Genomic DNA, 26,136 nt, shown 5'->3' with positions numbered 1-26,136 from the left:
TTTCTTTTTTTCCTCTCTGTACTTGTTATCTTCGGTTGATTCTCCTGGTCGGTTTGAATTGGGTGGTTGTTTCTTTTTCTGGTTTATTTTTGGGGTTGTTCTTTGGGATGTATTATTCTTGGCTGGTTTGATCGTTGATTGATAGAGTACAGAAATGTGGAAGTTATGGATGTGAAACAGAGGAAGAGAGGAAATGCGAGAAGGGCAGCAGAGGCTGCAAGAGCAATCAAACTTTTTTATTACGAGCTATCCTAAGTCGTGTGCAGCATGGAAACCATTCCTAGATGGACGTGCGAGATCGTATTCAGGGACGATAATTACCTTTTCTGGATAGTTGGATCTGCAGGCGATTGCATCCTCTGATACGCTTGTTACGCTCGACTTCTGCTCATTCCATTTATACCACTCACTCATTATGACACATAGACTCTGCGAAGCATTCGACTAGTCCTGTCATGTTCCCATGGGTCGAGGATGCAACATTGAGGAAATCAGGCATGTGAACTGGTGGGAATGGACTCCGTATCAGATTGTCGAGCGATGTTACTATGACCAAATCTCTCGGGTGGGGATGGAGTCGATCGGCGGGTTTGTTCAGTTGCCATTGGCGAGTCGCCGGAGAATACGAGGTGACCAGACATGTCCTCATAAATTAACTCGGCAGTCCAGCAATCATCTTCCACTTCTGGAATTGAAAGTGGATCTCGCCGTCGTTCAGGAGTAAGGTACGAATCAATGGGTCTCAAGATCGACGTGCCAGTCGCCTCAGCCTCTTGAGGTTGCAGGGACCTCGTAATAGTAGGGGCAGATATGGCTGAGTTTAATTGCATGTTGCGTGTACTCTTTTTGTTTTTGTTTATTTTTTAATTTTATTTTTGGCATGTCAACTGGAGATGAATGTGGGATTATCCTAACGCCGAGCTCGACGACTACATACGGAGCGCTTGAGAGTATACAACACTATCGGGGTAACACAGACAGGAATAGAGACCAACAGGTAGAGGGAGAGAGTTGCGCGGTCGCCTGATAGCCTGTCCTATTCGCCAACCTCTTTGACGCCCATGCCCTCACGGACGACCACCTCCTTCTTTTTCAAGGATGCCTTGACGGGGTTGCGTTCGAGGAACAGCTCTTCCAGCTCTTCGATAGTGCGGCCCTTGGTTTCCGGAAGGGTAAAGAACATGAAGACGTATTCAAGGAAATGCAAGACCACTGTCCACGTTAGTCGGTCGTATTAGCAGCACATTGGAAAGGATACTTACGGAAGATAATATACATCCGCCAACCAATATTGTCCATCCCCGTTGGAGTAGCGTACATATTGATGAAGTTGGAGCCACCGTACACCACGTTCTGGAAAGCCATCCCCTTGGCCCGGACGCGGCTGGGGAGGATCTCTGCGGGATAGAGTGACTGCAGCGGGGTCCAGCTGAAGGAGAAGACGATGCCGTAGAGGAAAATACAAGCGATGAATCCATAGCCCATGCTGGTACTAAGGCGTTCTGATTCGTAAGAGGAGATAACATTGATGGGGATATAGATTAACCCCGTGATAAAGGTGCCGTATAGGAACAGAGTACGGCGGCCCCAACGGTCGACGAAGCAGCTGCCACAGATACCACCAATAAAGGAGAATACCGTGTTAAGAGCATTAAGAAGCAGCTGCTGGGAGGAGCCAGTGATACCAGCGTTCTCGAGCATGACCGGCATGAAGTATCTGCTTGGTTTAGCACTGCTTGTCTAACCAAGATCTGGAGTACTCACGTAATGACGGATCCGCCAATAAATTGCGAAAAGACGCAAACAAGGAAGAGGAGCCAAAGGCGATATAACATGTCGCGAGATGAGAACAGGACTTTGTAGTCCCACCATCGCCGGCCCCCTGTCTCTACCTCGAAGCGAATACCTTCCTCGATTTCACGGCATTCATGGGCAACAAGCGCAGATTCTGGGTTACCATTACCATGATATTTTATCAGAATCTGGCGGGCCTCTTCAGGTTTATTGTTGGCAAAGAGCCACCGAGGACTCTCGGGCATGAAAAACGCCACCGCCAAGACGATGACCGAAGGAGCAGCCTGGATAACAACTGGGAGTCTCCATGACCAGTTGGTTTCCATGAACCCAGTTCCATAAGCAATCCACGTGCAGGCTGTGATGAAACGTCAGCGATAAATGTTATGTGATAAGTAGGTCGTACCTAATGCCCCTGTATAATATCCCACGACGTTGTACAACCCTCCGAAAATTCCACGCCACTGGGGAAGAGCAATCTCCACGAGATAAATCGGCGCTGAGGTGTTCGATATACTGATGCCCATTCCGATCAAAAACCGGCCACCAATGAACTGGGCCACCTTGGGGGCGGAGGCTTCCAGTATTGTTCCCACAATGATGATCAGTGAGCCGGTGAACATGCCAAAGCGCCGACCAAAGGTATCTGCGGCGGGTGCAGCAACCACCGCGCCCGCCAGGTTGCCTATGGCATAAATGGAAAAGAGTATACCAGTGCCACTACCTTGCATGCGGGTGCCGAAGTGCTCATGAAAAGTGGGCATAGCATTGATGGAGGACATCAGGGTACCGTCAAATCCGTTCATACAACAGTCTATAATGTCAGCAATCGAATGGAGAGTCGCGGTAGAGAGGCATAGAGAATCCCTTACTCAGAGTAGTTAAAGCAATAAGACCATACAGACGGACCATCGCCCATGACCAGGGCGACATGCGCTCCTTGGTGAGAGCATCGTTGAGCCCAACGGACAGAACCTGCTGTCGTTCGATGTTGTGGTTGGAGCTCGCATCATCAACTGCCTCACGGTTTTCCACCGAGGGCTTGCTTTCAAGAATGGATCCAGTGCCCATGATAACAGATAAAAAGAGGTTGATAAGGCCTTGCTGGGGAACCTGGTTCATCCCCACGGGGTAGTGATCCGTATATAAAGTCCTCTACCCACATGCCACAGGCATAGTGCCTGTTAACCCCAGATTTGGCTCGTGCTCCTACTTTCAACACGGTGAAAGATCCGCACTGCTCCCCGCATCAATGCACGTCGAAGAAGCAGTCGGTGCAAGTTATGGATGCTTGGTCAAGAAAAAAATTGGGGGAACATGTGGCTCCGTCTTGCATTGCTAGGACGGCTAACGGGATGCGACACGGGGAAAGGTCCGCTCTGCAATAAAAGCCTTATACTATAGGGTTAGATTTATGCTTAGTGGTGGTTCGTCTTAGGGTTATGGGGCCCCTGGGTGGAGATCCTCGGGTCGCTTACTGGTGGCAAAGTCGGGATCCAATCTATTTGTTGGTAAGTTTATTTCAGATCGGAACGCCTGGCAATAGTCCGGTAGGTCTAGGTCTTCTGAATACTGGAATGGGGTGATGTGATGTCTCAACGTTATGTTTCTTTCCCGAAGTCCTCATCGTATACTGATCCAGTTCCGTCGTGCTGCCGAGGTAAACCCTTATAAAAATCGCGCAAGTTTGAAGATGCTCAAATCACGAACTCTGGATTCGGAAATGTACAGTTCTTTCGGCAGCCAATCCGTGACTTTGCCCGCTGGTCGGCCGGCTCGAGCCTCCAGGTGGACATCCTCACGCCCTAAAACCATGAGTCCAACAGCTGTCCCCGAAAGCCACGCTAGCACCATTCCATCGCCATTAAACCCGGCTGTGATCCATTCATTTGCCGGGGCACTTCCAGATTCGGAGGTCGTTCCTTTGCGTTTATTGGGGGCCCTTCGCCGCTTCGTGAAGGTTGGACTGACTTCCCCGACAAAAGGAACGAGATCGGGCGTAAACCCCATACATCCCGACCATAGTTGTAGTACGCGGGCATGTTCACCCTGGAGAATGGTTGACCAAATTCCACTCAAGTAAGCACTGATAGTAGGGTCGACACAGTCATCCTTCCAAATCCCAAGCTCATCCATTCCTTTCCCATCCGATTTAAATAAACCGCCACCGAGCATGATTTCCCCACCAGGGCTGTGAGGGCCTGCGGATTCTTGGGGCCGCTGCGTGATATACTCATACCCTTTCTTGCCAATAATACTCCAGGAGCGAGAGCCGTCTAGATGAGACGAGGGACCGTCGGCTGCTTGGGCAGACATGTGGCCACGAACAGGGAATAATTTACCTTTCAGCCCAGGAATCAAGTTCGGTGCATATGCATCAGTAGCATGGACAACGTGTGTGGCGCGTATCTTACCACGGGACGTGTGCAAAAGGTAAGGTGTAGTATCGTTATCATCCACGTCTATCTCCCTGACGGTGGCTCCTGTTTCAATGGAGAAGCACGATTGGTATTTGGACTTTAGTTTCATGTAAAGCGAAGTAACAAGTCGATAAGGCCACATGGCACCGGCACGGTACGAAATCGCTCCGTGGCAATGACTGCTTGCGCCAAATTTCTGAACTCCAGTCAGCCAGAGAGAATTTCGCTAGTCACAACTCACATACCTCCTGTGCTTGTTTAGCGTCCCAAATCATAGTATCCTCGGCGTATTCCGGGGCATCTCGTCGCAGTTCTTGGACCATTTCCTGCGCTTTATCCCACATTGTCTGTTCGGTGAACAGATCCACAGTTTCCACTTCCCTGGCCTCCGCTTCATCGAGACCTTCGTCTTTGACCAGGTCTAAGATTGTGGGAAGGTGCCTAAGTTGGAAATGGAGCACTCGCTTGGCTTTTTCTTTGCCCAGCAGTGCCTTCAGATCCGAATACGTCAAATAGGGAGAACACTTCAGGTGACCGCCGTTCCTTCCTGTTGCACCGCTGCACACCTGGCGTGCCTCCAGAATCACGACCTTTTTCTCTATCCCCAACGCTTGGCATTCCGTAAGAATCGTGTAGGCTACACTGGCTCCTGAGATGCCCGAGCCAATAATCACAACATCTGCTGACTGGGGCAGCTCCTCCGATTTTGCATTAACTAGATCTGGATGTTTCGGATTAGTCTGCCAGAAAGAAATAGTTGGATCTGAGGCCGGAAATTCAGGGGTGGCAATGCGTCGTAGAAGGGCATTGCTCTCTGCGGCATTCTGCGAGAGCTCTGACCAGAACGCAGCTAAGGCGTGGTAAGTCTCAGCGATCTTGGACAATATGGCCCCCATTATTGGAGTGGAAATTAATTGTTACAGAAAGAACAGTCTGGTCCTCTTCAATTAATATAGCCCTCTGGAGGTGTCGGAGAATGCTGGTGCCTGGATTATAGTACCTGTTGTCGACCAGACTGCAATTTGGAGCGAGGGCAGTATCTATGTCGTCATACGTGGCCTCCAATAATACAGATATAGGAAACAAGTGATTTAGAGATGAGCTGAGTGCAGATCCTTTAATGAAAACTTGTATAGTGTCCTCCGTAAGCAGCCAGTAGTTGGGGAAATTGCATGTTTGGCTCTCAAATGCAACTCCTCATTAAGCTAACCAGATGCAGTTAGGCTGTATCCATTCCATGGATTTAATCTGTAATAACTTTAAATCTCTTGATTGAATTACTTAGAAATCCTCCGGAAACTACCATCTTAAAAGAGATATAACATTCAATCCGTGACGCATTCGTATCAGTTCGGCATAAACACAGGGGTATAAGGAAAAAATCCAGACAACACCAATCCAGGTATACAGGCTTCAATCATCTTCTCGTCGATATAGATGTTCGTGATACTACCCGCTTCTAAAGAACGTCGAATACGCCCTTAGATAGTGGGAATAAAATGCTTCGAGGATTCTTCTTGCTCGCTGAATGACTCCCGGAATGCCGCAATACCAGCAATGATGCCGATCGCCATGAAACAGAGGGAGATAATGGACCAAATAACACCCCAGCAGCGGGAGGAACCGCCGTAGCGCTTGGCAAACACACTGGCATCTGAAGTGTTGACCTTTCGAATAATGAGGTCGTCACACTATTCAAGGTGTGGTTAGCAAGAACCAGAAATATGGATGTGGGGAGACTCACAATATCCCAGACGCTGTAAAGAGCAGACATGACACCGATGAACAGCTGCGACCACATTAGTAACTCGGCTGTGGATGAGGCATGCAGTACAGGCTAGTACTTACCACCACCCACTTCAGCGCCTCCCCATGGGCAATGAACCAGCACGCCACCAGCAGCCCGACCGCCAAGAGGATAGTGATGATGGTCAGCCAGTCTCTTCGAGCCCACCACAGTGTAAGCAGGAAACAGACGCCCAGGACAATGCTGGCAACCTTGCTCGCAACAATATCGAACCCCGCGAAAATCAGGAGGGCACCGATGATGGATGATCCTAAATATCCGGCGGGGAGGGTGACGGCGCTAATTCCACCCCGCATATGGGTGACTCCTCCTTCATGGGGATCGAGGGAGATGGATTCAACTTTGCCTCCGGTGCAACACGCGGTGATCGCATGCCCAAACTCGTGGAAAGCAATGACCAGCATCTATCAACCGTCAGCCTCCCAGGAACATGAATATTGGCAGACTATCAAAGTCCTCCTCACCTTGAAAGGCCATAGCGACCATCGGAGATAGGGCAAGTTCCATAATAGCGCGATAACTACCACGTACACGGCCATCACCCCTAGCGTCACCGCCTGTGTGTGAGTGACGGTCAGGTCACGCTTAGCGAAATGAGAGCTCGCGGCATCGAGAGCTCTTGTATCGAGCATCGCATAATGTGGCGCCATCGTGATATTACCTCTTTACAACGTCGAACAACTGAGAGGAGGTCTTCATGCGGTTTATTGTATCTTGACGTCGAATATTTATGAGTGCTGCCTTACGCGTCTAACTTGGAGAACTTGTAGATACTTGCCTAGATTGGGTTAGCGTGTGGCTGGTCAGGGGTATTTTTAGCATGTTTGTACGTGGCTGACCGATGTAAGGCTGGCCAATCACTGCCTCAGGTGTGGAGGTCACAAATGACTCTCTCACACTTTGGACTGATCAGTCTACCCTCTGAGTGGGATTGGGAGGATCAGTCGATAGCTTACGTGGTTTGTTTGCTTCCTTGAGACAGATTGCTCTATTTAGTATTGACTTTCTTAGACTCTCTTCTAATGCTCTGCCACAGTTCAGAGCTTACCCACTACTGCATCAGCACCTAATTCGCACCGCGCCGTACGGCAAGTGGACCATTCTTCAGTCTAGCTGCTGGATCCAACATCCACTGTCTGGTCTAGCCCATATGGTTCTATAATTTCTCAACGGTCAACTAAACCCGTTTGGACGGTCTCCCAGCAAAAGAACCAGATCAGGCAGTAGTGCACCACAACACTGTAGACTAATATGGATATAGACGTTGCTAACTTAGACCTGTTCGAGATATAAAGAGTAACGTGGAGTACGTCTGACATACCACACATTGGCTTCATGCGTGCGACTGATGGAAAAAAGACACGTCCACATACAAGCCGTAGAGCTATTCAAAATGATGCTCCTCATAGGCAGTTCTAACGTTTTAACGCCATGTGAGGAGCATTGAATTCACAGGCTATGTTCGGACTTCTGGGGGAAAAAAAGATATTTTCTGCCGATATAGAAGCCATATACAAATGTTTTTGCGAGTCTGAAAATGATATTGGCGCTGATTATAACAAAAACCCTCGATCAATTGTTCCAGAAACTGACATGGCCCACCAATCCAAAGACTATATGCAATTTCAAACTGAACTTAAAGACGCGAGCCATTCTTGAAATTTCCATGCCTCCCTGCACCACGACTAAATTGGGAAGCGCCTTTGATACTCTCAAGGTCCAAAACCTTCACTCCCTTCTCATACTCATTCCTCAGGGCATCTTGAAACGAGCTAGCCTGATATGCACTGTAGTAGCAAGAGTCCCGGTCTGCATTCATGCAAAGCTGCGGGAACGAAAGCAACTGCTTCGCAATAGCTGTAGCCTCTTCCACAGCTTTTCCCTTCGGCACAACACGATTTGCCAGCCCCATAGACAAGGCCTCAGTCGCATTGACTGGACGTCCAGTCAATATCATATCCATTGCCCTACCCAATCCAACCACTGCCTGGAGACGAACTGTGCCTCCGTCGATAAGTGGCACGCCCCATCGTCTGCAGAAGACCCCGAACACGGCGTCCTCTTCCGCCACGCGGATATCGCAGAGTAGACTTAATTCCAACCCACCCGCCACTGCATACCCGGAGACAGCACCGATGATAGGCTTCTTGATCTGGAGTCGTGAGGGACCCATCGGGCCTATCGATTGTTCGCCGGACTCTGGTGGCGCCTCAAAGTGGCTTCGTCCGCCTTCTGTCTCCTTACCGGTAGCATCGCGAGCATCTTTTCCCGCTACTTCGTGAAGGTCGGCACCGGCACAGAATGTACCGCCCATTCCTGTGAGTATGCATACCTTCTGGGCGGGGTCATGTTCGAAGGCCAGGATTTTCTCGTAGAGAAGTTTTGCGGTGGTTGGGTCGACGGCGTTCCTTCGATGAGGTCTGTTGATTGTAATAGTCGTAATTCCGTCATTTGTGGCGCTCACAAGAACTAAATCTGAACCTGACTGCATGTTGATGTTTGGATTCGATGGAGGATGAACGGATGCTCTGATGATAAAAGTGCGGAGCTGAAGGTTCATATCCCTGCATATAAATAGCCTCGGGTCTCCACAGATCCACTCCGATGGGCCGAGGACTAGCTCATTTCTACAAGGCATGTATACATTCATGATCAGATTCCATGTAGAGATGATTGGCCATATATATCATCTCGTGAGCAACCCGAATCAGGAAACTGTGCAGGTGTACTCCTCGGTAATCAACTTTATTTTTCTATCTTCACATGCATCTCAAAACTGCCTCATGGCCAGTATAGATAGACATGAACATGACTGAAGACTTGAGTTCCCTTTGATAAAACGCCTATAACCAGACTCCTGAGCATGAGCTACCGCTAAGAACAGCAATATTATAAGCAAACACACAAGCGTCGAGCTCATACATAGTTAACGCAACCCATGAATCATGGCTTAATTTTTCAAATATAAGGAGTCCAAGGCATACCAAACTAAACCCTCAACCCTCAATATCTCTCTTTCCCTCTCTCCGCCCATCCCCCTTCCACACAAACCACCCAACTGTAATGAGAAACTTCAAGCCAAAAGCAAACCATAAGCTAGCTGCCATCTCCGTAGCTTTCGACAACCCGCCAGCAGTCATGGCTCCCAGAAACAACGCCAGGAAGGCCCCAGCCCTTCTATTGCGCTTAGGGTTAGCCTTTGCAGTCAACTTGGGATCCACTAGCAGATCGCAGAGCAGCGTGGTCAACACCACGGTCGGGATCTCATCGATCCCTAGCACCCGGGACGTTACGATTTGTCCGCCCGCTTGGAAGGACAGCAGTGAGATAGGGAGGACTTGCATCCACTCGATGGGGGCTCGAGGGTCTTCAGGTTTGGGGTCGATGATCCCTAGCTGGACGAGTATGGCTGCCGTCAGGAGCGCGGCGGTTTGGACAGTGAAAGATAGGATTAGGGTTGAGCGGCGGCGGGGACCGAGGGCCCGCGAGACGTGAATGAAGAGGATATTGCTGACGATGAAGACCGTGAGGGCGATGAGGGATTTAGCCCAGAGGTAGGCTGGGTAGGCGGGCTGGCCTGAGGCACCTAGGGCTATGAAGACGCTGTTTCCTGCGGGTTGCTTGGTTAGCCGTTGTTTGGGCGGAACTCAGAGGGTGAGGTGGAAGCATACCTGTTTGCATACTGGCGAAACTCCCCCAGGCGTTGAATGATAGGCCATCTACGAGACCACTGACGAAGCCACAGATGATCAGAACGATATCGGTGTGTGTGGTGTCTATGTTGGCGCGGAAGTGCCGTGCCAGTGATGCGCGCAGCGTTATCTCGTCTTGATTATCTGCGAGGGATGTCGCTGCGCTGCATCCCTCACCCCAGATGCCTCCTGCTTCTTTGGAATACTCTTCTTTTCGGGATACGGGTTGATTTCCAAGGGATGCCGGGACCCAGTTAATGGAGGTATTGTTTTCTGGAGCTTGAACGAGAGGGAGATCCCCCGATGAGGAGGGAGGAGGAGCGTGATGCATAATGTTACTGATAGATACTAAATAGTAATGGAGACTAGATGGTAGGCTAAGAAGGGGATAGAGTGTTGGTTTGCAAGGGCTTCGTCCAGAGGATGAGCGATGGGAATGCAATGAGCTAGCACCTCCGTCTACTTAAGTTCATGCGGGTGGGATATAACTATACTACGGGGATGCTCTCCGCACCCAAGACATAACATCTGTGCCAAGGGGGAATACTGAAGTCATCAGCCCAACGCGGGCCAACCCGATATGTGCCCTCTAGATAACGAAGGTAGTGTATCCCTGCAGAACTCGTGCTGGCGTTACACGCCCGGAAACAGCGTTTCAGACTGAATAACTCCACTATCCCGGGATATCCCCATTTTTATAGCACCTGGACACATTCAGACCGGCCAGTATCTAGCAGATTGAGTCGGAACAAACTTCCTGTACAGTCTCAATTGGGTACCATGTTGCTATCGCCTCTACCAGAGATTGGATTCGTCTCATAGATCCACCTTGGCAAGCCCTTGGCGCCATCCGAAGGCGTCATGACTGCATGCGGTTTTCGTTGCGGCGTTCCATCGTTGGGCCTAACCAGGGCTTTAAAGTCTAAAAGTCAATCACGACAACAAGAACCTAAACGCTGACTGTCTTATCCGTCTTTTTCCGCCGATCCGTGGGTTCGCCAAGTTCTCCTCCCCAGGCATCTCTATTTACCGGGCGTTAGAAATGAGAGCTCGCTAACCGATCAGACAGAGTAGCATTCTTGGCAGAGGACAATGAAGCGGGAGAAAATTGGCCCGTCTCCCCAGATGAAAGGTGCCCGGCTTTTCATTTTGTCAATCTGGGGTCGGTGGGTTGTGTTTCGCGAAGTGGAGTTTTGGATATGATAACAAACTTGGGATGGACCACTATTGACAACCAGGATTCTCATCCAGAGTATGCAACGTGGTTGGCTGAACACAACCAAATCGACGGTCATCCTGCGTTAAACATGTGGCAAGCATATGGGAATAGGGAATATCCTAGCGGTCACAATCGCGGTCAAGAATACAATTCGTATCGTTCCCACCGCAAGAAATAAACACATACAATCGCCGCGTCTGGACTCTGGACCCTGGGTGAAGAAACCAGTAAGCGCCAAGAAGATCGGCAAACAAGCGAAGCCGCGTTGGTCGCTAGTTCTATCTAGTTCCTTATCAGCCTCTCTTAAATTTACTTGGCCCAGGGATGATCTCCAGCAAACCGCGGTTCGTTGTTTGGCTATACCCGCTATACCCAGCGTTATGGCTACATGAGAGCACTGCCTCCCACGCCGCGTATCTACTGCCCCTCGTTTCTTTTGCTTGTAGCTTGGTTTCAACCAAGCCATGCTGGGGAGGATTAGAATTATTGGTCTTGGCAGATTCTCGGCTCAGCGTCACTCACACTCTTTGTTGTCTATGGCGTCAAGCCCCGTTTTTCTTCTTCTGGCCGGAGTGATCCGGACTGAGAAGCGTTAGGTCGGGCATCTAGAACATTTTTCGAAGATATATACCATACTATTTTATCTTTGTTTACTATCAAAGTCAAAGATATTATTGAATGAGAGAATTACATTGCGACTCAACTGTACAATAAAGCGACAAGAGCAATGAAACTACCCAAGAAACTATCCCCACAACCCCCCTCACACACCAGGATCACGAATGGTGCATGCTTATCGCTCCTATAAGCTACTTCCCTAGCTCAGACAAGTGTGACGCTTGCTATTTCTCGGCGCTTCCTTCTGTATCTTGCTGAGAAACCCAGCCATTGGCCCACTTGGCGAGGCTCCTCAACAGGATGAGACAAGGTATTCTCATTCACGCCACCTATGACGACTCGCCCCAAAATGATCATATATGTATGCGCTTTCTCTTGGAGCAAGATCACTTCTTTTGTTCTGATTGAGGTGGCGTACTCATCCTTGTCACACTCGCAGAGTTAATAATGATAGATCCAAGTCAATGTACCCTTGCAGCACTGCCATCTCTAGTTGAACTAGCCACCATGCAATACGATAATGTGCTACATATAACTTTTGGGGCAATCATTGTCTAAAAAAAAGGTTTATGCTATCGGAGCATGGCAAAATCGCCGTGCCAGTTCCTTCGTATGTTTCATTGTGCCCTTGCACTGTCAAACTTTGGAATCGTCAATTATTCTTCCACGTGCAATAGTCCAAGGTTTAATGAAGACACCAACACTCTGAACTATAGGCTCCGATCCTCAGCTCACAGACCCTTTTTGGAGTTGGCCATCCCTTGCATACGAGGGGTGAGAAATGCTGCATGCTTCGCTCTGCGAACGCCCCAAAAGGGGGAACACTCCGTAGGGCACCAAATCAGGCTGAAATACTGATGATAGATCACTCAACGGTGTGAATGCTCTCTATCGGATATTTATGCATTCTGAAAAGACTCAATATGCCCGCCTTTGCCAAGACGTGGTCGTATCTATCGCTTCAACGAAAAAGTCGGTAGATCACGATTGTACGAAAGGACCATTTTGGGTAATGGTAATATGAGCCGTATGTTTTTAGATTTCTTCAACTTGTCAATCCCATAGATCCAATAAATAAATTTCATTTGTAGTTCATATTTGTCAAGTCAAGAAACACTGTACATACATAGGTCTATGCATATTCGATCTCTATCGATTACCTGTCGCGAAGAATACACGAAACAGCGGCAGCATTGCGGTCGCAAGGCGGTAGGCACTATAGATACGGAATATATATGACTAGATTGAGAACGAACAATTCCCTATATTCATTCTTCTTTAGCAGATTGATGTATGCAGGAAATGCATCGTAACTTAGGGCTAGGAAATTGCTTGATTCGGAAGTAGTTCGTAGCCAGGCGGCAGAACGAGAAAACAATTCGGACCGTCTTCGACTCCGCCTTCTGATTCACCCTCTTGCATCCGCGCGGATGTTGCATATCCATCTACTCCTACGCCTTGCGAACACATCGTCTTCGATTAATTAGTCAAATGTAGTTGGGATATACTGTATCCATCCGGCGCACCCATTAGTCATGGCAGATCCCAACGACCACCTTGCGGTGGTCGTGCAGCAGAGTCCAATGGCTGCTGACAGCCAAATCCCCAAGAACCCTTCTTGCGTGGTCTGTGCGCGAAGAAAGGTCAGGTGTGATCGCAATGATCCTTGTTCTGCCTGTATCAAACGCGGCGCTGAGTGTGTTTTCCCTACTCATATCCCTCCGCGTCGCCGCAAAAGGCAGCGCTCGGAGGACCGCCGACACAGCGGCTTCCCCTATCAGAGTCCTATTAGACAAGACAACGCTGCGTCAGCTCGCATCAGCCACTTAGACCATCCAGCAACCACACGCAATGCTTTCCCCAGTGGCTCCAGGGCTGAACAAGGGATGTTGCTCACAGGTGACGGGAAATCCATCTATCTAGACAGGTTGAGCTACCTTGGATTGAACCGCGGTGCATAAATGGCTAACGGGTAAGATAGTAATGTCTGGACTAGCGTCCGAGGCGAGGTCAGGATTCCCTACCTAACTTCTTCTCGTATTGCGATCTAACTCTGGGTCTAGCTTCCTCGGGCGGAGGATGTGTTACGGGACATATCCGACAACGATTCAAATCATTCTGCCCAGGGAGTGGATGACGAAGTCTCCTTGATCTTGGGAGAAACAGTGAAGAAAAGCCTGAGTGCACTTCACCCCTCTCCACTACACATCTTTAAACTTTGGCAAACTTTCCTTGAGAATATCAATCCATTGATTAAGATACTACACGGCCCAACCGTCCAGCAACAGCTTCTAGAAGCCAGCGGTAGCTTAAACACAGTCTCCAAGGAGCTTGAGGCATTAATGTTCTCAATATATTGTATCGCATTGGTTTCTCTGAAGGCAGATGACGTACAAAAAACTTACGGAGAGAGCAAAGCTTTGTTACTCTCAAGATTCCGACGCGGAGCTCGCTTAGCTTTTACCAAGGCTGGCATTCTACGTACCTCAAAAACCGTAGTTCTCCAGGCATTTGTTTTGTATTTGGTAGGCGTCTCCCTGATACGCCGTGATCTTCACGCTAACGTCGTCGTACAAGCTTTCCATGCGTGCGTCCTCTGACCCACAGTCCATTTGGTCCTTATGTGGCGTTGCGGTGCGAATGGCTCAGCGGATTGGACTCCATCGAGACGGATCTGAGCTTGGATTATCCATTTTCGAAACGGAAATCCGCCGCCGTCTTTGGCGACAGCTATCAATATTAGATGTCACTACGGCACAAAGTTCCGGCATCACTTCGCAGTTCCCGTATTTTTCTGTTGACGTCCTCCCCCCGTCCAACATAAATGACAGTGAGCTTGATCCACGCATGACGGATATGCCTCGCGAAAATCATGGCGCGACAGAAATGATGTTCGTCCTTGCACGGAGCGAATTTGGCGAATGGATGAGGCGCTGGTCCAAGGCCGGCGGAGCCTCTCACGGAGGTCGAGGTTTCTTGGCCTCTTCGGCGTTGTCTTATGAGGCGAAGGATCAAGCAATCGAGGAGCTGAGCCGCGCATTCGAATCGAAATTCCTGTCGTATTGCGACAAATCCATTCCACTACACTACATGTCGGCTAGACTGATGCAGAATGTTGTATGCCAAATGAGATTCTCCGCACACCATCCCCGCCAGTATGGCGAGAAAGACCACATATCACTAGCGGAAAGGGATTTCGTCTTTTCCACATGCGTGCAAGTCATGGAAGGGTTCGAGGATTGTCAGAGCAACGAGATCATACAGCGATATCTGTGGCACGTGGACAATCACATCCCGTGGGATGTGTTGATTTATACGCTATATGAGCTCCGGACCCGCATAGATGAAGAAGAAACCAAGAGGTCGTGGGTCCTCATTGACAGGATATACAGTCGGCATTATGACCAGATGAGAAACAGGCCCAAAACCCCTCTTCATATTGCAATACAGGGGCTGATTTTGAAAGCTTGGAAGTCCCATTCTGAGGAGCGTACTCGACGCAATCGCCATCTGTTACCCCGTCCTCATATCGTTTCGGTATTGTCTGAAAGATCGGAGCGAGGCACCTCGTCTCATCAGCCGAGCTTTGAACCCAGTGTGACCCCCCAAGGACGAACTACGCAAGAGACCATTCCCAGTAACGCTGGGATGCTTGATCCCGGTGACGACCTAAATAATTTTGACCACAGCCCCTTAGATTGGGGCCAGTGGGACGATCTTCTGGAGAATTTCCAGCTAGAATTCCCAAACAGTGAATTATTCTCGACGGATGCTTTCTGAATTGTCATCCACCATCCAGCCCATTATGTCCTTCTTCTCCGTCTATTCTTCCCCAAACACGGCCGCTGACACACGTCCGCGGTTCAATGACACCATATATCCTGTATAATTAGGAATCTTAAGGATTATCTCCAATGGCTGTTTTACTCGTCATGAGACACTCGCCTCACGCGGGAACTCATGACAATAGAAGTAGACTTATAAAACTTGGGTCATCACTAGCCAGCCCAAGCCGTGTAAATTAAATGCCGTATGTTGCCAAAAAAAAAAAAAAAAAAAATTTCATTTAAAATGTGTATTCGACTCTTCACCATGACGATTTAGGCAATACTAAAACGGGGCCCGGGGGACGACGATCAACGGGTTTAATCATGCCATGTCTATTCTTTTCCATTGCGGAGTCTAGAACGCACACTTCAACTACTGAAGCGGACGGGAGGAGAAGTGAAAAAACGCTGAAACAAAAGGTTACGTGAATTGGTCCCTAAGCTGAATAATCATCGCCCATTGGGCCAATAAACTTACTTATAAACGTGCCCATCCTGAAACCTGAAACAATCCATATAACGAGATTTCCACCACAATGCCTCCATGGGGGACTAAACCATGAGCCCCCCAGTCCTCGAACGAGTCCGAAGCATCATACACAGGGCCAAAACCACCGCAAAGCTACGGAGAAGGTCGACTATGTAAGTGGACACCACAACTACAACCCCAGCCCAGAGACTAACCAAACCTTCAGAAGTGTCAGCACCCAGAAGCAATCGATCTGGAGAAGACTCCCAGACAGCGTTCTGGTGAAAGTCCTCGCGCAATGCGAGCTACAGGACATCTATTCCCTCCTGCTCTCCTGTCGCATCCTGCGCCGCAGAGTCTCTCGCCTCGAATATGCCATCTCCCAGGCCTATCTCCATCACCGGACCCAGCCATCGCAGTATATCACCGAGACGGGCCATGAGCTCGTTCCCTCCGTCGGCGACGACCTAACCTTCATCGCCAGTCTATTCCCCCCGCCGCCACCCCAGTACACCTCCACCGGGGTCGGGGATGACCTCCCCGAGTACTCCTTCGGGTATCTAGCCGACCTCACCCGCTGCTGGAAGACATGCATCAAGCTATCGTACTACCTGGCCGAGTACGTAGTCCACCAGCACCTCGTGAAAGACGCCTCGTGGTCCTCGAAGACCGAAAAAGAGGTCGGCTACAGCAAAGGCGTCGGACTCCTCCAGTCCCGTCTCCTATCTCCCGTGTACGTCGTAGAACAATATTCCTGAAAGTCTCACTCCCCGATTGACAATAAGAAACAGCGCATATATTATTTTCTTCCTTGAAACTCACGCCTCCGAACCCCAGCCTTCAATCAGGGCTACTAGTTCACGGCATCAGGCCCAGCAGTCCATCCTCCAACAGCCCCCCTTCGCCAACACCCAGACCCTCCTCGCCACCCACCACGCTATGCACCTCCTCTGCTCGTCCGTCCGCCACCTCATGGCCCCGGACATCACCGCCGCCTCGGCCGAGGCTGGCTCGCTCTCCTCCTGACCACCTCCACCCTGGAGCGCATCATGGAGTTCTTCGTCGCGGCGGCGACGGATGAGTCGGTCAAGGTGGCTGCTGCTGGTGTCAATGGGCACTCGCCCACCTGGACGAATCGGATGGAGTTCATGTGGCAGATGCGTCGGGATTGGGGCGAGTTTGTTGCGTCTGGGCTGCTCGCGCCGCCGAAGTTGAGCGAGGTTTGGTTCGAGGCGGCGCAGAGGGAGATTTGTCGGCGGGGGGCTATTCCCCATGAGGGTGAGGTGGTGGTGCCTGTTTTGCATGGGGTGGGCGTTGCTTTGAGATGTGAGTTTTGTGAGTGACTTTTTTTCTATTTGTTTATGGTAGAAGCTATATTGTATGTGTGGATGATCTGGGTCTGGATATTCTAGGTCTTCTATATGGGAGGAAAAATGACAATCTGGGGGTAAGAAAGTATGTAATTGGTCCATATCAACGCCTATACATCAGAGGCCGGCATGGATCTATGAATAAATTCAACAATATTTACCTGCGGCAACCAAGGCGAAATGAGAAAAGAAATAAAGGGAACATGAAATCTAGCCACGCCTGGAAAAGAAAGACGGCTGGTGACGTTCAAAAGGGACATGCATAACTCGTTCATGCACAGCAAGAAGGAAAGTATCCGTATTAATACAATACATTAGTAAGAAAAGAAAGGGGCATTTCTATCCTGATATCAATACCCAGAGAAGGAAGAAAATCTACTACAAGTTAGTACCAGAGAATATTTGGAAGAGGACGGGAGAGCCACGCACCATTAGGACTCCGAACATCTTAGCAATCAGCCATCGGTTCCCAGATACTCGGGTCCAGTATTTCATTAGTTCGCGCTGTGCGCCTTGGACGTTATCCACAACGTCCTCAGTGTTGGCATCTATCCGTTGGATCATCTCAGACTGCTCGCTGACCATCTGCGCCAGTTGGCCGAAGATGCCGCCCAGTTCATTGATTGTACGTTCGATCGCGTCGATTGCTTCACCGCGTGCTTGGATATAAGAGTTACTCGTTTGCGCCTCTTCCATCACCAGCAATTGCTGGTCGGAATGCATAGACGGCCGTCCGAGGGGCGACGGATTCGAGGGCTCCAGAGTCAACAGGTCGGAAGAGCCACCCGGTTGAGGAGTCCTCCTGCCGGAGGTGTACAGCGGAGAGTCCGACCGTTGCGTGTCTAAGGCCGCCTGCGATTTCGAGGATACCGATGAAACAAAGTTCTCTGTCCTGGAGCGCGACGCTTGGATGTTCTTCGTTCGAACCTCGAGAACTTCTTTAAAGTTTGCTCCGACGTCCGCCAGTTTGCCTTGCAGCATAACCACGACCTAGTATTCTTAGCATCGCCCAGGCTGGATTCTGTCTGTGCCGTGTACATACATTATCATTATGCTCTCCTTCCTGGTCCGCTTTCGACCGGTTGGATTTCGGATGTTGAGAGAGCGTGAGCGCTTGCAAGGAGGCGATCTGCTGATTTAAGGAAGCGAGATCTTGCTTAATGACATATGTCAATTCTGAGATCTCGACCGGCTTGTCATCGAAAAGGGTCTTTCGTTTGGCCACTGGCAGACTCAAGTTAGACATCCTGCTTGTCCACCTTGTAGCTCCTACTCACGTTCAGCCAGCCTCTGCAACTTGGCTGTCGTCGCAGTGATACCCCGTCCAATCTCAACAGCCCTCCTAGCAAACTCGGATCTCCTTCCGGGTTGCGCGCCTCCGTTCACGGACCCATTGGCTTGTCTCTTTTGTGAATCCGATAGAAGCGCCTGTCGCTGGGATCCAACCTTGGTGGTGGCGACCCGTTTCTGGGCTTGTCCCAAGATGGCGTGGAACTCGCCGGTGCGATCCTGAATCGATGGGCCGGTCATTTCGCTAGAAGCGTATAGCGAGGTGGAGGCCGGGTGATAGTTCGAGGGGGAAGGTAAGCGAGCCCCCGGGATCTAAGGGAATGGGTTATGCGAGTAGACGGAGTGAACCTAATCGATAAGGAGGCAACCTGTAGACGTGTCCGTTCGTCGAAGCCACAAGGCAACAGTGAAGGGAGGGAGAATGAGCGGAAAGGAGGTGATACAAGCGGTGTAGGAGCGTTATGGGAGTGTCATATCATTGCACTTGCAGAGATCGTTAGTCTCCGACAGAACGGGGCTCGGTGAGATCTCGCAGAGAATGGCCGCAGACGTACGTACTTCTCAATTCCGGGGAATTCGTCGCCCATCCGAAAATAGGCAAGGCGCGGGCGGCTAGGGCCACGTGACGGACCCGCCACATCGGTGCCTTACCAGCCACAGTCGTCGCTATCTATTCGCTTTAGGCAGGCGAATACTTAAGATACCCTCAGGGGCACACCCGCGGCAGCCCACTCATTTTGGTGACGAACGCACACGATACGACGATTGTTCTATTTTGGATTGGTCTACACATACATTTCAAACACGTCAGACGCCCCCAATCTCCTGCCCGCGGCTGAGCCGGCGCGCACACGTCATCGCTTGTACCACTCAGCTTGTTACTTGCTTCTTCCTCTCCATCCTCGCAGCTTGACCATTCCACTTGGGCCAAATATTATATCGCACGCCATATCAGATCTTGGCAGCTTTATATAACGAGTGAACGCGGCATTTGCTTGATGCGGTCCATTTCGTTCAGGCGACCTGACCCTCATATATAATGGCTCGCCCATTTCAGAACCCTTACGAGCCGGTGTAAGTACATGCAGGTGGATGCATCCTCGGCGCCTTAAAATTTTGCTGATCAGGCTTTCCTGCATCTTTAGGGATTCTCCCGGCGCCGATAACCCTTTGTCGCCCCAACCACGTGGCGGCACACCCATATCATTTAAAACGAACGTGAATCGCGCGAAGACAAAGCGCTGGGTTGAAGCGAAGAAGATCTCTTACGATGGCAATGACTGGGGTGACGATGAGTACGACGATTACGACGAGGATCTGACGCCTCCTCTACCGCAACAACAACAACAACAACCTTTGAATCAAAGCACTGGGGACCTCCCAAGTGTAGCGTCAAGAAACATACCTAAGCCCTGGGCTCTTGGAATGGATCGCTCTCGGTCAATGGACCAGGTGATGACGCTAGGGGCCGGTCCTGCGGCGGATAGCCGTAGTCGGTCAACCGACCGCAACGCAGAAGAACAGAATTACAACCTCCCATCACGCCCAGCCGACATCTATAGCCGGTTACGCGAGCAGACAGCGGGGTCAGGCAACCCTCCAAGCCTGAGTCGGGCCTCCACGGAACCAGCACCTATAACCAGCCCGGCAGGACAGGAAGCACAAGGCAAGCAACCCGAGAACGAGAGTGTTCCTTCCAGACCTCAGAATGATGTTCCTATTATTGGGCTCCCAGATGTCAGACGTCTCTCAGGATTCGGCGCAGATCTCACGGGTGCTCCTTCGTCTGACGCTCAAAAAGACCAATCCGTAGAACCACAGCAGCAAGATCCTCAATTACACCATCACCCCTCCGTCGGTTTTCGGTCGGTGGTTAATCAAGCTTTCGATGTTCCAGAGACACCCAGCACTACCATCGATAGCATTGCACGGTCGGATAGCAATAGCACGTCGGTAATAAGCCCGATCATTCCTCCTCGTGGCCCAAACGAGCAGACGCCAACGATTGAGGAAGAGCCGGAAAGTTCATCTCCACCGAGAGGCTTTAAGCCTGGTCATCGCCGTGATCTGAGTGTTCCCAGTCCAGATAATAGTCCTTTGAGAAGGCCAATAATCACCAATAACGATACCATCGCTCCCGAATCATTAGCAGAAATGTCATCGGACCCTCCATCTGACTCACCTCAGGACCAGTCCACGCCAACATATCAACAATCCACCCTGCAACCAACTACCACAACCGCGGAAGATCGACCTGCACCGCTCAAAATCAGTGGTAACATGTCTCCCCCTGAAAACTCCATTCCCGCCATTGTTCCCTCCCTGAGTACGGAAAATTCCCCGCAAGACACCGAGAGTGACCGATTAAGGAAGGAGATCATTCGTTCATTGAGTCGGGAGAACACTCCATCTGACGAACCGGACCCACAAGACCGGTCCAGGCCACAAACAAGTCGGCAGGATAGTCTCATTCCGAGCGAATACGAACGATACTGGAACGAAACAACTAGTGCCAGTCCCCAGGGGGAGTTCAAACCCGTCCTTGGATACAACTCCGCACAGAACGAGTCCCAGGATTTATACTCCAGTAGCCCACTGCAGGCGTCTACTCTAACACTGAATGCGGCTCCGCAAGACACAACCCCTAAGTTGAAGAGGCGATTTTCTTGGGAGTCTGCCTCCTCCGAGGAACAGGCTGCGCCCGCGACAGGGGTCCAATCCCCTCCTGTAGGGCCAATCCCCGGGCAATTCCCTGTAGTTGATGAGAATAGTGTTCAGCCATCGCCGGAGCCCGACACTGTGGCTCCGCCAGTTGAGACACATGATGAGGCTGGCCGTGATCATGTGCCTGAGAAGCCTAAGTTGACGATCATCCCCCCGTCTGCCACCGATGATAATAGCATCGTTTCGGGTCGACATCTTCCAGAAGTTGTCAATGCCCAAACCGTTGGAGATGCCTACTCCCCAGCCGTTGCAAACCAGGATGCCGTAGCGTCTACGTCTGCACCCACGCAGTCGCCATCTATCGAAGCAAGCTTGCTTGGCTTCCGTGAGATCCTCGAGTTGAAGACCTCTGACGAACGGGTGCAAGCGTTCAACAAAACCCGAGACCAGTTTGTGACAATCGATACCGGTCTAAATAATTGGCTCCGGGTTACGATCCATGCTCACCCTGAATACGCAGATGTTGTGCAGCAAAGCTTGAAACAGACAACGGATGAGTCCAAGTACCCTGTACCCCGGGCCAAATTCCCTAAACTGTCGTCTCTTGGGAACCTCGTGTCGTCTCACCAGGAAGGGTCGTCCGGCTCGGGCCATGTGAGACGTCCTTCGACTCATCTTGGTTCCATGATGAATAAACAGCATGTGGAACAACGAGGGAAGGATTTCCTCCACACCGCTGGTGTCTTCGGCGGTAAAGCTGGCGAGGCCGCCAAGGGTCTGTTTGCCAAGGGCAGGAGTAAATTTAAAGGTGGAGGGTCAGACAAGGTAGAGCCTTAATTTTCTTATTATGGGTGGTATATCATGTTCAGCAGTGCAGGGAGCGTGTGGGAACCTATGGATTATCCATCGCTGCGCCAGCATGTCTCTGATCGTTGCCGTTATTGTTTATGTTTCTATTGATACCATGTCTGTAATTGAACATATCTCCGCACTCAGAATGTGACATGATTGATGTCTGTACATCGGGTTGATACTTTTTTCGGTCTTAATTCGTCTGGTTAAACTCATCTAATGTTATGGTGATTGTAGGGGTTTGAATCGAGTCGTGGTTATCGCAGGAAATTCTCCTTCTCAGAACTTGCTCTAGACCTAGCCGAAGAGGACCACGACAAGCGACGGACGGTCCACTTTGGAAGTCTCCCAGGGATGAATGGCGCTCGAGACAGCCAAGTGAATCGGTTGAGCTTGGACATCAAGCGCAAACAAGTCCCGTCGGTCTCGGCGCGTAGACCGGTTGAGGGCGCGGCAGCAGACACGGGATATCACACGGATCCTGAGCCATCCGCCATCCATAGCCACCGTTCCGGTCTTACTCAGGATCTGGACAAGGAAGTGATTGCTGCACTCGGCTTCAGTGATGCGGATTCGCGATCAGGTCAATCAGGTCCTGCATTGTCCTATCGAAGTACCGCTGGAGCGATGGCGGAATTGGAGGCGTCTGACTCTGGCGTCCTGGCGCAGACAGGGTCCCAGGAGCATTGGGAGTTGCCTGGTGAGAGTGCATCCTCGGCGCATCGATTAGCGCCCGTGCAACCTGACAGGGATTGTCCTCCCCGAAAGCCTTTGTCGAGGAGGAGCGAATCTCCCCCGATGACCCCGATTCAGGTGGCAATCAATGACGCGCCTTTGTTGATCCCCGAGTACAAAAGCGACCAGCGGGACATTGGCGACAAAATCCTGTCGTGGACGGAGCAGGCCAACAGTATTGACAATCCCATGGGCCAGCAAAATAACATTCAGCCACCACCTGCGCGCGACGAGCCGTCTCCCGAATGCGAAACGACTACTCGAGCACCGTCGTCGATGGGGAGACGGTTCTACTCCTCGGTCATGGAAAGCAAAACTAGGGATGTCCCACGTAGCAACGACGAGATTAATAAGGCAACACTGCTAGGTCCGAGTCACCATCGGCGGGGCTCCAGCGTCCAAGTGCGACTCCAACCGGTGCCCTCCGTCTCATCCTTGGGCACCCTCGAGGCTGATCGAGACCCACCACGGCCATTGCGCCAAGTACTCGGTGAGTAACCACGCTGCTCAACAAATTCCCACGGAATTAACGTTAAACTTCGACTGCGCCAGGCCCGGCGAACTCGTCGCGAGTGTCGTTCTTGTCGGACGGGGGCGAGGGTCAGCACCAAAGTCTTGGCGGCATACTTAGACCCGATCATCGAGGGCGCAGGCCGAAGAGCCCCTGGCCAGGCGATGAGGCTGAACATGCCTCGCGCCGACTTAGCGGTGTCTTTCGACCTCTTCTGTCAGGCAGTAGCAGACCCCGCGAGACTTCCCAATCGACCGACCATGCTCGCTCCAACCCGCCCGTCCAGCCTGCCTCAAAGCAAGCGCCACCGCAGACCGCGTTATCAACAATGGAGAAGCTGAAGGTTGTCGGCAACAAAATTCGTCGCCCTTCTCGGGGCTCTGAATCCCACAGTGACAAGACGGGTCAGCCACACCGGAAGGCGTTGGACAAAATCAGTGTATGTGTCCCACACGCACACACAAAGATCCCTCCCCAAGCTGCTTGTCAAAGCTCACAACGCAGTGATATTAATCATTCCAATTAGGGCTTCTTCAACCGTCGAGGGGAACATGCCCGGCCCAAATCCAGAGCGGCCGAAACCCACGTTCCACCCGTGGTGCACATCCAGCGTCAGGCCCATTCAATGGACCGGCTTTATCCCGTCTCATCACAGCGCACGTCCACCTCGGATCACTCTCACTTACCCTCTACCGAGTTTGATCGCCCCCGATCAAATATCGAGAACCACTCCTTCCAGGGCCAACGGCCACCCGCGGAAGGATACTTCGCTCCGGAATCCTTCTCACGGCTCAATGATCCCCCCGAACCCGGCACTCCCTTGACGCAGCAGATCACCGTCGAAGACGTGGCCAGCAATACCATCACGAGTAATCGCATTCCGTCGCCGACCGATTATTTCCGGCATCGACACAGCGGCAGTGGCAGTGGTAGTGGGAATGGTCGACTCACACCCCAATCACCGCTCTTCCGACCACCCACAACGCCGCAAACCCCCCAATATCAACCACCCCCGGTCGCATCCCCCATCGCCTCCCCCCGTCGGTCCCGCCCCACAATCCCCACCGTCCCGCGGCCGTTCCGAAGAAAGATCCTACGCCCAAGACCTAAACATCCGCTCCCGCAGCCCGAAAACCTTCGCCCCCGCGCCCGGACGAAAGACACATCCCCAGCACCGACACTTCCGATCCCGCCTACCACCTGGGCATCTTCCGCCGAAACCCTCGCACCAGCCGCATCGGCGACCAAGAACGACCCTGGAAACTGACCATCCCCGGCGAATCCGACGAGGACAAACCCTCGGACAACGCCCTCGCCTGGCGCCAGCAGACCACCAAGGGCGTCCTCCAATGCGGCAACGACCGACTACCCACCTACGAAGAGGACACCACAGACCCACCCCAGGAAAATCTCCGCGACGAAAAGCCCCCTCTCAGCGACATTCCCGCTACTACTACTCGTCCCGCCATGCCCCTCTCCCAATCCACGGGGAACAGCCACCCCACGCGCGGCGAAGGCCGTGTCCTCAACAACGACGCCCCGGTCGAGTTGCCCGTCCAGACCGACGACGATTCTAGCGAGGAGATCCTGATGTCGAGCACGGCGTATCCGGGCCAGGAGTGGAAACCGGTTGGGTTCTCCGGGTGGGAGTAGCAGAGAGAATCAATCGCTTTAGTTTCGCTAGTTTGTTCGTTGGCGTGGTAGATACCCTTTTGATCTTTCTTTCTTTTTTCTTACATATAATCTTTTCCGGGGTTAATATTTTAGTTCTGAGATACTGTACTCATATTTGATTTTTTCTTGTCTGGAGCATAGCGAGCTTGAGCTTTTGGACATGTTTGATGAAATGCTACCTATGAGGAATGAGATATATGTTTTAACCTAAACGGAATATGATATGTCAGATTTATATTGATGTATACGGAGCCGATGCATGCAAGATTCAATCGTATATTTACGTTTTTATAAGACTTGGAGTGAGGAATCTATAGGTAGGAGTATAATACATCGAGTGAAGGTAAAAGCGATCCTATCCCTCAAACACATTCTGCTGCAGATCCACCCCCATATCCTTAGCCATGCTCTGCATCTGCGCCTCCAGCGAATCCTCCATTCCGCCGCCGAGCCTCAGGAACTGCCGGATCTTCGTGAAATAGAAGTAGATGTCGCTGGTGAAGAGCACGAGCCGGAAGAGAAGGTGGCGGCCGTAGTTCTGGATTTTCTCGTTGAGGGGCAGATCGGGCGACTCGACGAGGGCGCGGGACGCCAGGTGCCTGTGATCTTGATGCGGTTGACGGGGGAGCCGAGGAATTGGTTGTTGGCTTGGACGATGCGCAGGTTGCGGCCGATGAAGATGAGCTCCTTGGGCCATTTGCTTTCGTCGCCCAGGATCTGGCGGATGCCCTTGCGCGCGGCTTGTTGCGCTTCGTAGTGGCGCTGGGCGCGGTCCTTCTTGGACAGCCCTTCGAAGTGTTGCTGCGTGGAGAGGTCGCCGCCTTGGTAGGGGCGCATCAGGGTGACGGAGGCGAAGATATCGGGGTTCGTGACGCCCCATTGTTTGACGATGTCGCGGATGGCGGCGTTGTCGAAGGTGAGGAGCGCTTTCCAGAAGCGGGCGTATTGGTGGCGGAAGTCTGTGTCCATGTGAATGTAGAGGCCGTGGTCGATCAGGACGAGCTCGGGTTGACCCGAGGGCTGGCGACGGACGAAGATGTTACCCGGGTGCGGGTCACAGTGGAGGATGCCCCAGAGGAACATCTGGGCTGAGAACAGGTCGATCATTGTGGTCATCACCTCTTTCAGGGAGAGACCGAGTCCGCCGCGGCCGTTCCATCCGCGCCAGTGATCCCGCTCCGGTTTGATCTGGGT

At 51.4% G+C, this 26,136-nt stretch overlaps 11 protein-coding genes across 11 annotated transcripts; 4 read left to right on the top strand and 7 right to left on the bottom strand.

Moving 5' to 3' along the window:
* Positions 1–1,036: 1,036 nt before the first annotated feature.
* ANOM_010022 (MFS lactose permease) lies at positions 1,037–2,865 on the bottom strand (the record flags this gene model as incomplete). The annotated part of the gene is made up of 5 exons (XM_015555278.1): positions 1,037–1,212; positions 1,263–1,717; positions 1,765–2,152; positions 2,201–2,608; positions 2,667–2,865. 5 exons carry the CDS (start codon positions 2,863–2,865, stop codon positions 1,037–1,039), a joined length of 1,626 nt encoding a protein of 541 aa, XP_015402391.1.
* Positions 2,866–3,462: 597 nt separating this feature from the next.
* On the bottom strand, positions 3,463–5,110 carry ANOM_010021 (NAD(P)/FAD-dependent oxidoreductase; the record flags this gene model as incomplete). Its single annotated transcript, XM_015555277.1, has 2 exons — positions 3,463–4,410; positions 4,460–5,110. 2 exons carry the CDS (start codon positions 5,108–5,110, stop codon positions 3,463–3,465), a joined length of 1,599 nt encoding a protein of 532 aa, XP_015402390.1.
* Positions 5,111–5,695: 585 nt separating this feature from the next.
* Positions 5,696–6,671, bottom strand: ANOM_010020 (M50 family metallopeptidase; the record flags this gene model as incomplete). The annotated part of the gene is made up of 4 exons (XM_015555276.1): positions 5,696–5,905; positions 5,959–6,003; positions 6,063–6,425; positions 6,486–6,671. The coding sequence occupies 4 exons, from the start codon at positions 6,669–6,671 to the stop codon at positions 5,696–5,698; spliced, it is 804 nt and encodes a 267-aa protein (XP_015402389.1).
* Positions 6,672–7,657: 986 nt separating this feature from the next.
* Positions 7,658–8,512, bottom strand: ANOM_010019 (enoyl-CoA hydratase/isomerase family protein; the record flags this gene model as incomplete). Its single annotated transcript, XM_015555275.1, has 1 exon — positions 7,658–8,512. The coding sequence occupies one exon, from the start codon at positions 8,510–8,512 to the stop codon at positions 7,658–7,660; it is 855 nt and encodes a 284-aa protein (XP_015402393.1).
* Positions 8,513–9,017: 505 nt separating this feature from the next.
* On the bottom strand, positions 9,018–10,044 carry ANOM_010018 (YoaK family protein; the record flags this gene model as incomplete). The annotated part of the gene is made up of 2 exons (XM_015555274.1): positions 9,018–9,631; positions 9,693–10,044. 2 exons carry the CDS (start codon positions 10,042–10,044, stop codon positions 9,018–9,020), a joined length of 966 nt encoding a protein of 321 aa, XP_015402394.1.
* A 3,041-nt stretch (positions 10,045–13,085) lies between these two features.
* Positions 13,086–15,330, top strand: ANOM_010017 (transcription factor domain protein; the record flags this gene model as incomplete). Its single annotated transcript, XM_015555273.1, has 4 exons — positions 13,086–13,477; positions 13,532–13,559; positions 13,614–14,075; positions 14,128–15,330. The coding sequence occupies 4 exons, from the start codon at positions 13,086–13,088 to the stop codon at positions 15,328–15,330; spliced, it is 2,085 nt and encodes a 694-aa protein (XP_015402396.1).
* A 606-nt stretch (positions 15,331–15,936) lies between these two features.
* ANOM_010016 (uncharacterized protein) lies at positions 15,937–16,872 on the top strand (the record flags this gene model as incomplete). The annotated part of the gene is made up of 3 exons (XM_015555272.1): positions 15,937–16,019; positions 16,073–16,579; positions 16,638–16,872. 3 exons carry the CDS (start codon positions 15,937–15,939, stop codon positions 16,870–16,872), a joined length of 825 nt encoding a protein of 274 aa, XP_015402397.1.
* Positions 16,873–16,895: 23 nt separating this feature from the next.
* ANOM_010015 (uncharacterized protein) lies at positions 16,896–17,189 on the top strand (the record flags this gene model as incomplete). The annotated part of the gene is made up of 1 exon (XM_015555271.1): positions 16,896–17,189. One exon carries the CDS (start codon positions 16,896–16,898, stop codon positions 17,187–17,189), a length of 294 nt encoding a protein of 97 aa, XP_015402392.1.
* A 405-nt stretch (positions 17,190–17,594) lies between these two features.
* Positions 17,595–18,746, bottom strand: ANOM_010014 (t-SNARE syntaxin; the record flags this gene model as incomplete). The annotated part of the gene is made up of 3 exons (XM_015555270.1): positions 17,595–18,206; positions 18,259–18,440; positions 18,494–18,746. The coding sequence occupies 3 exons, from the start codon at positions 18,744–18,746 to the stop codon at positions 17,595–17,597; spliced, it is 1,047 nt and encodes a 348-aa protein (XP_015402395.1).
* Positions 18,747–19,545: 799 nt separating this feature from the next.
* ANOM_010013 (uncharacterized protein) lies at positions 19,546–24,921 on the top strand (the record flags this gene model as incomplete). Its single annotated transcript, XM_015555269.1, has 6 exons — positions 19,546–19,580; positions 19,652–21,995; positions 22,260–23,247; positions 23,310–23,707; positions 23,795–24,308; positions 24,395–24,921. The coding sequence occupies 6 exons, from the start codon at positions 19,546–19,548 to the stop codon at positions 24,919–24,921; spliced, it is 4,806 nt and encodes a 1,601-aa protein (XP_015402398.1).
* A 474-nt stretch (positions 24,922–25,395) lies between these two features.
* Positions 25,396–26,049, bottom strand: ANOM_010012 (ABC1 domain protein; the record flags this gene model as incomplete). The annotated part of the gene is made up of 1 exon (XM_015555268.1): positions 25,396–26,049. The coding sequence occupies one exon, from the start codon at positions 26,047–26,049 to the stop codon at positions 25,396–25,398; it is 654 nt and encodes a 217-aa protein (XP_015402399.1).
* Between the last annotated feature and the right edge of the window lie 87 nt (positions 26,050–26,136).

The sequence above is a fragment of the Aspergillus nomiae genome, assembly GCF_001204775.2.
Source record: "Aspergillus nomiae NRRL 13137 chromosome Unknown contig00444, whole genome shotgun sequence".
Taxonomy (NCBI): domain Eukaryota; kingdom Fungi; phylum Ascomycota; class Eurotiomycetes; order Eurotiales; family Aspergillaceae; genus Aspergillus; species Aspergillus nomiae.
The sequence above is the reverse complement of the archived record's forward strand: the minus strand, read 5'-3'. Positions and strand labels throughout refer to the sequence as shown.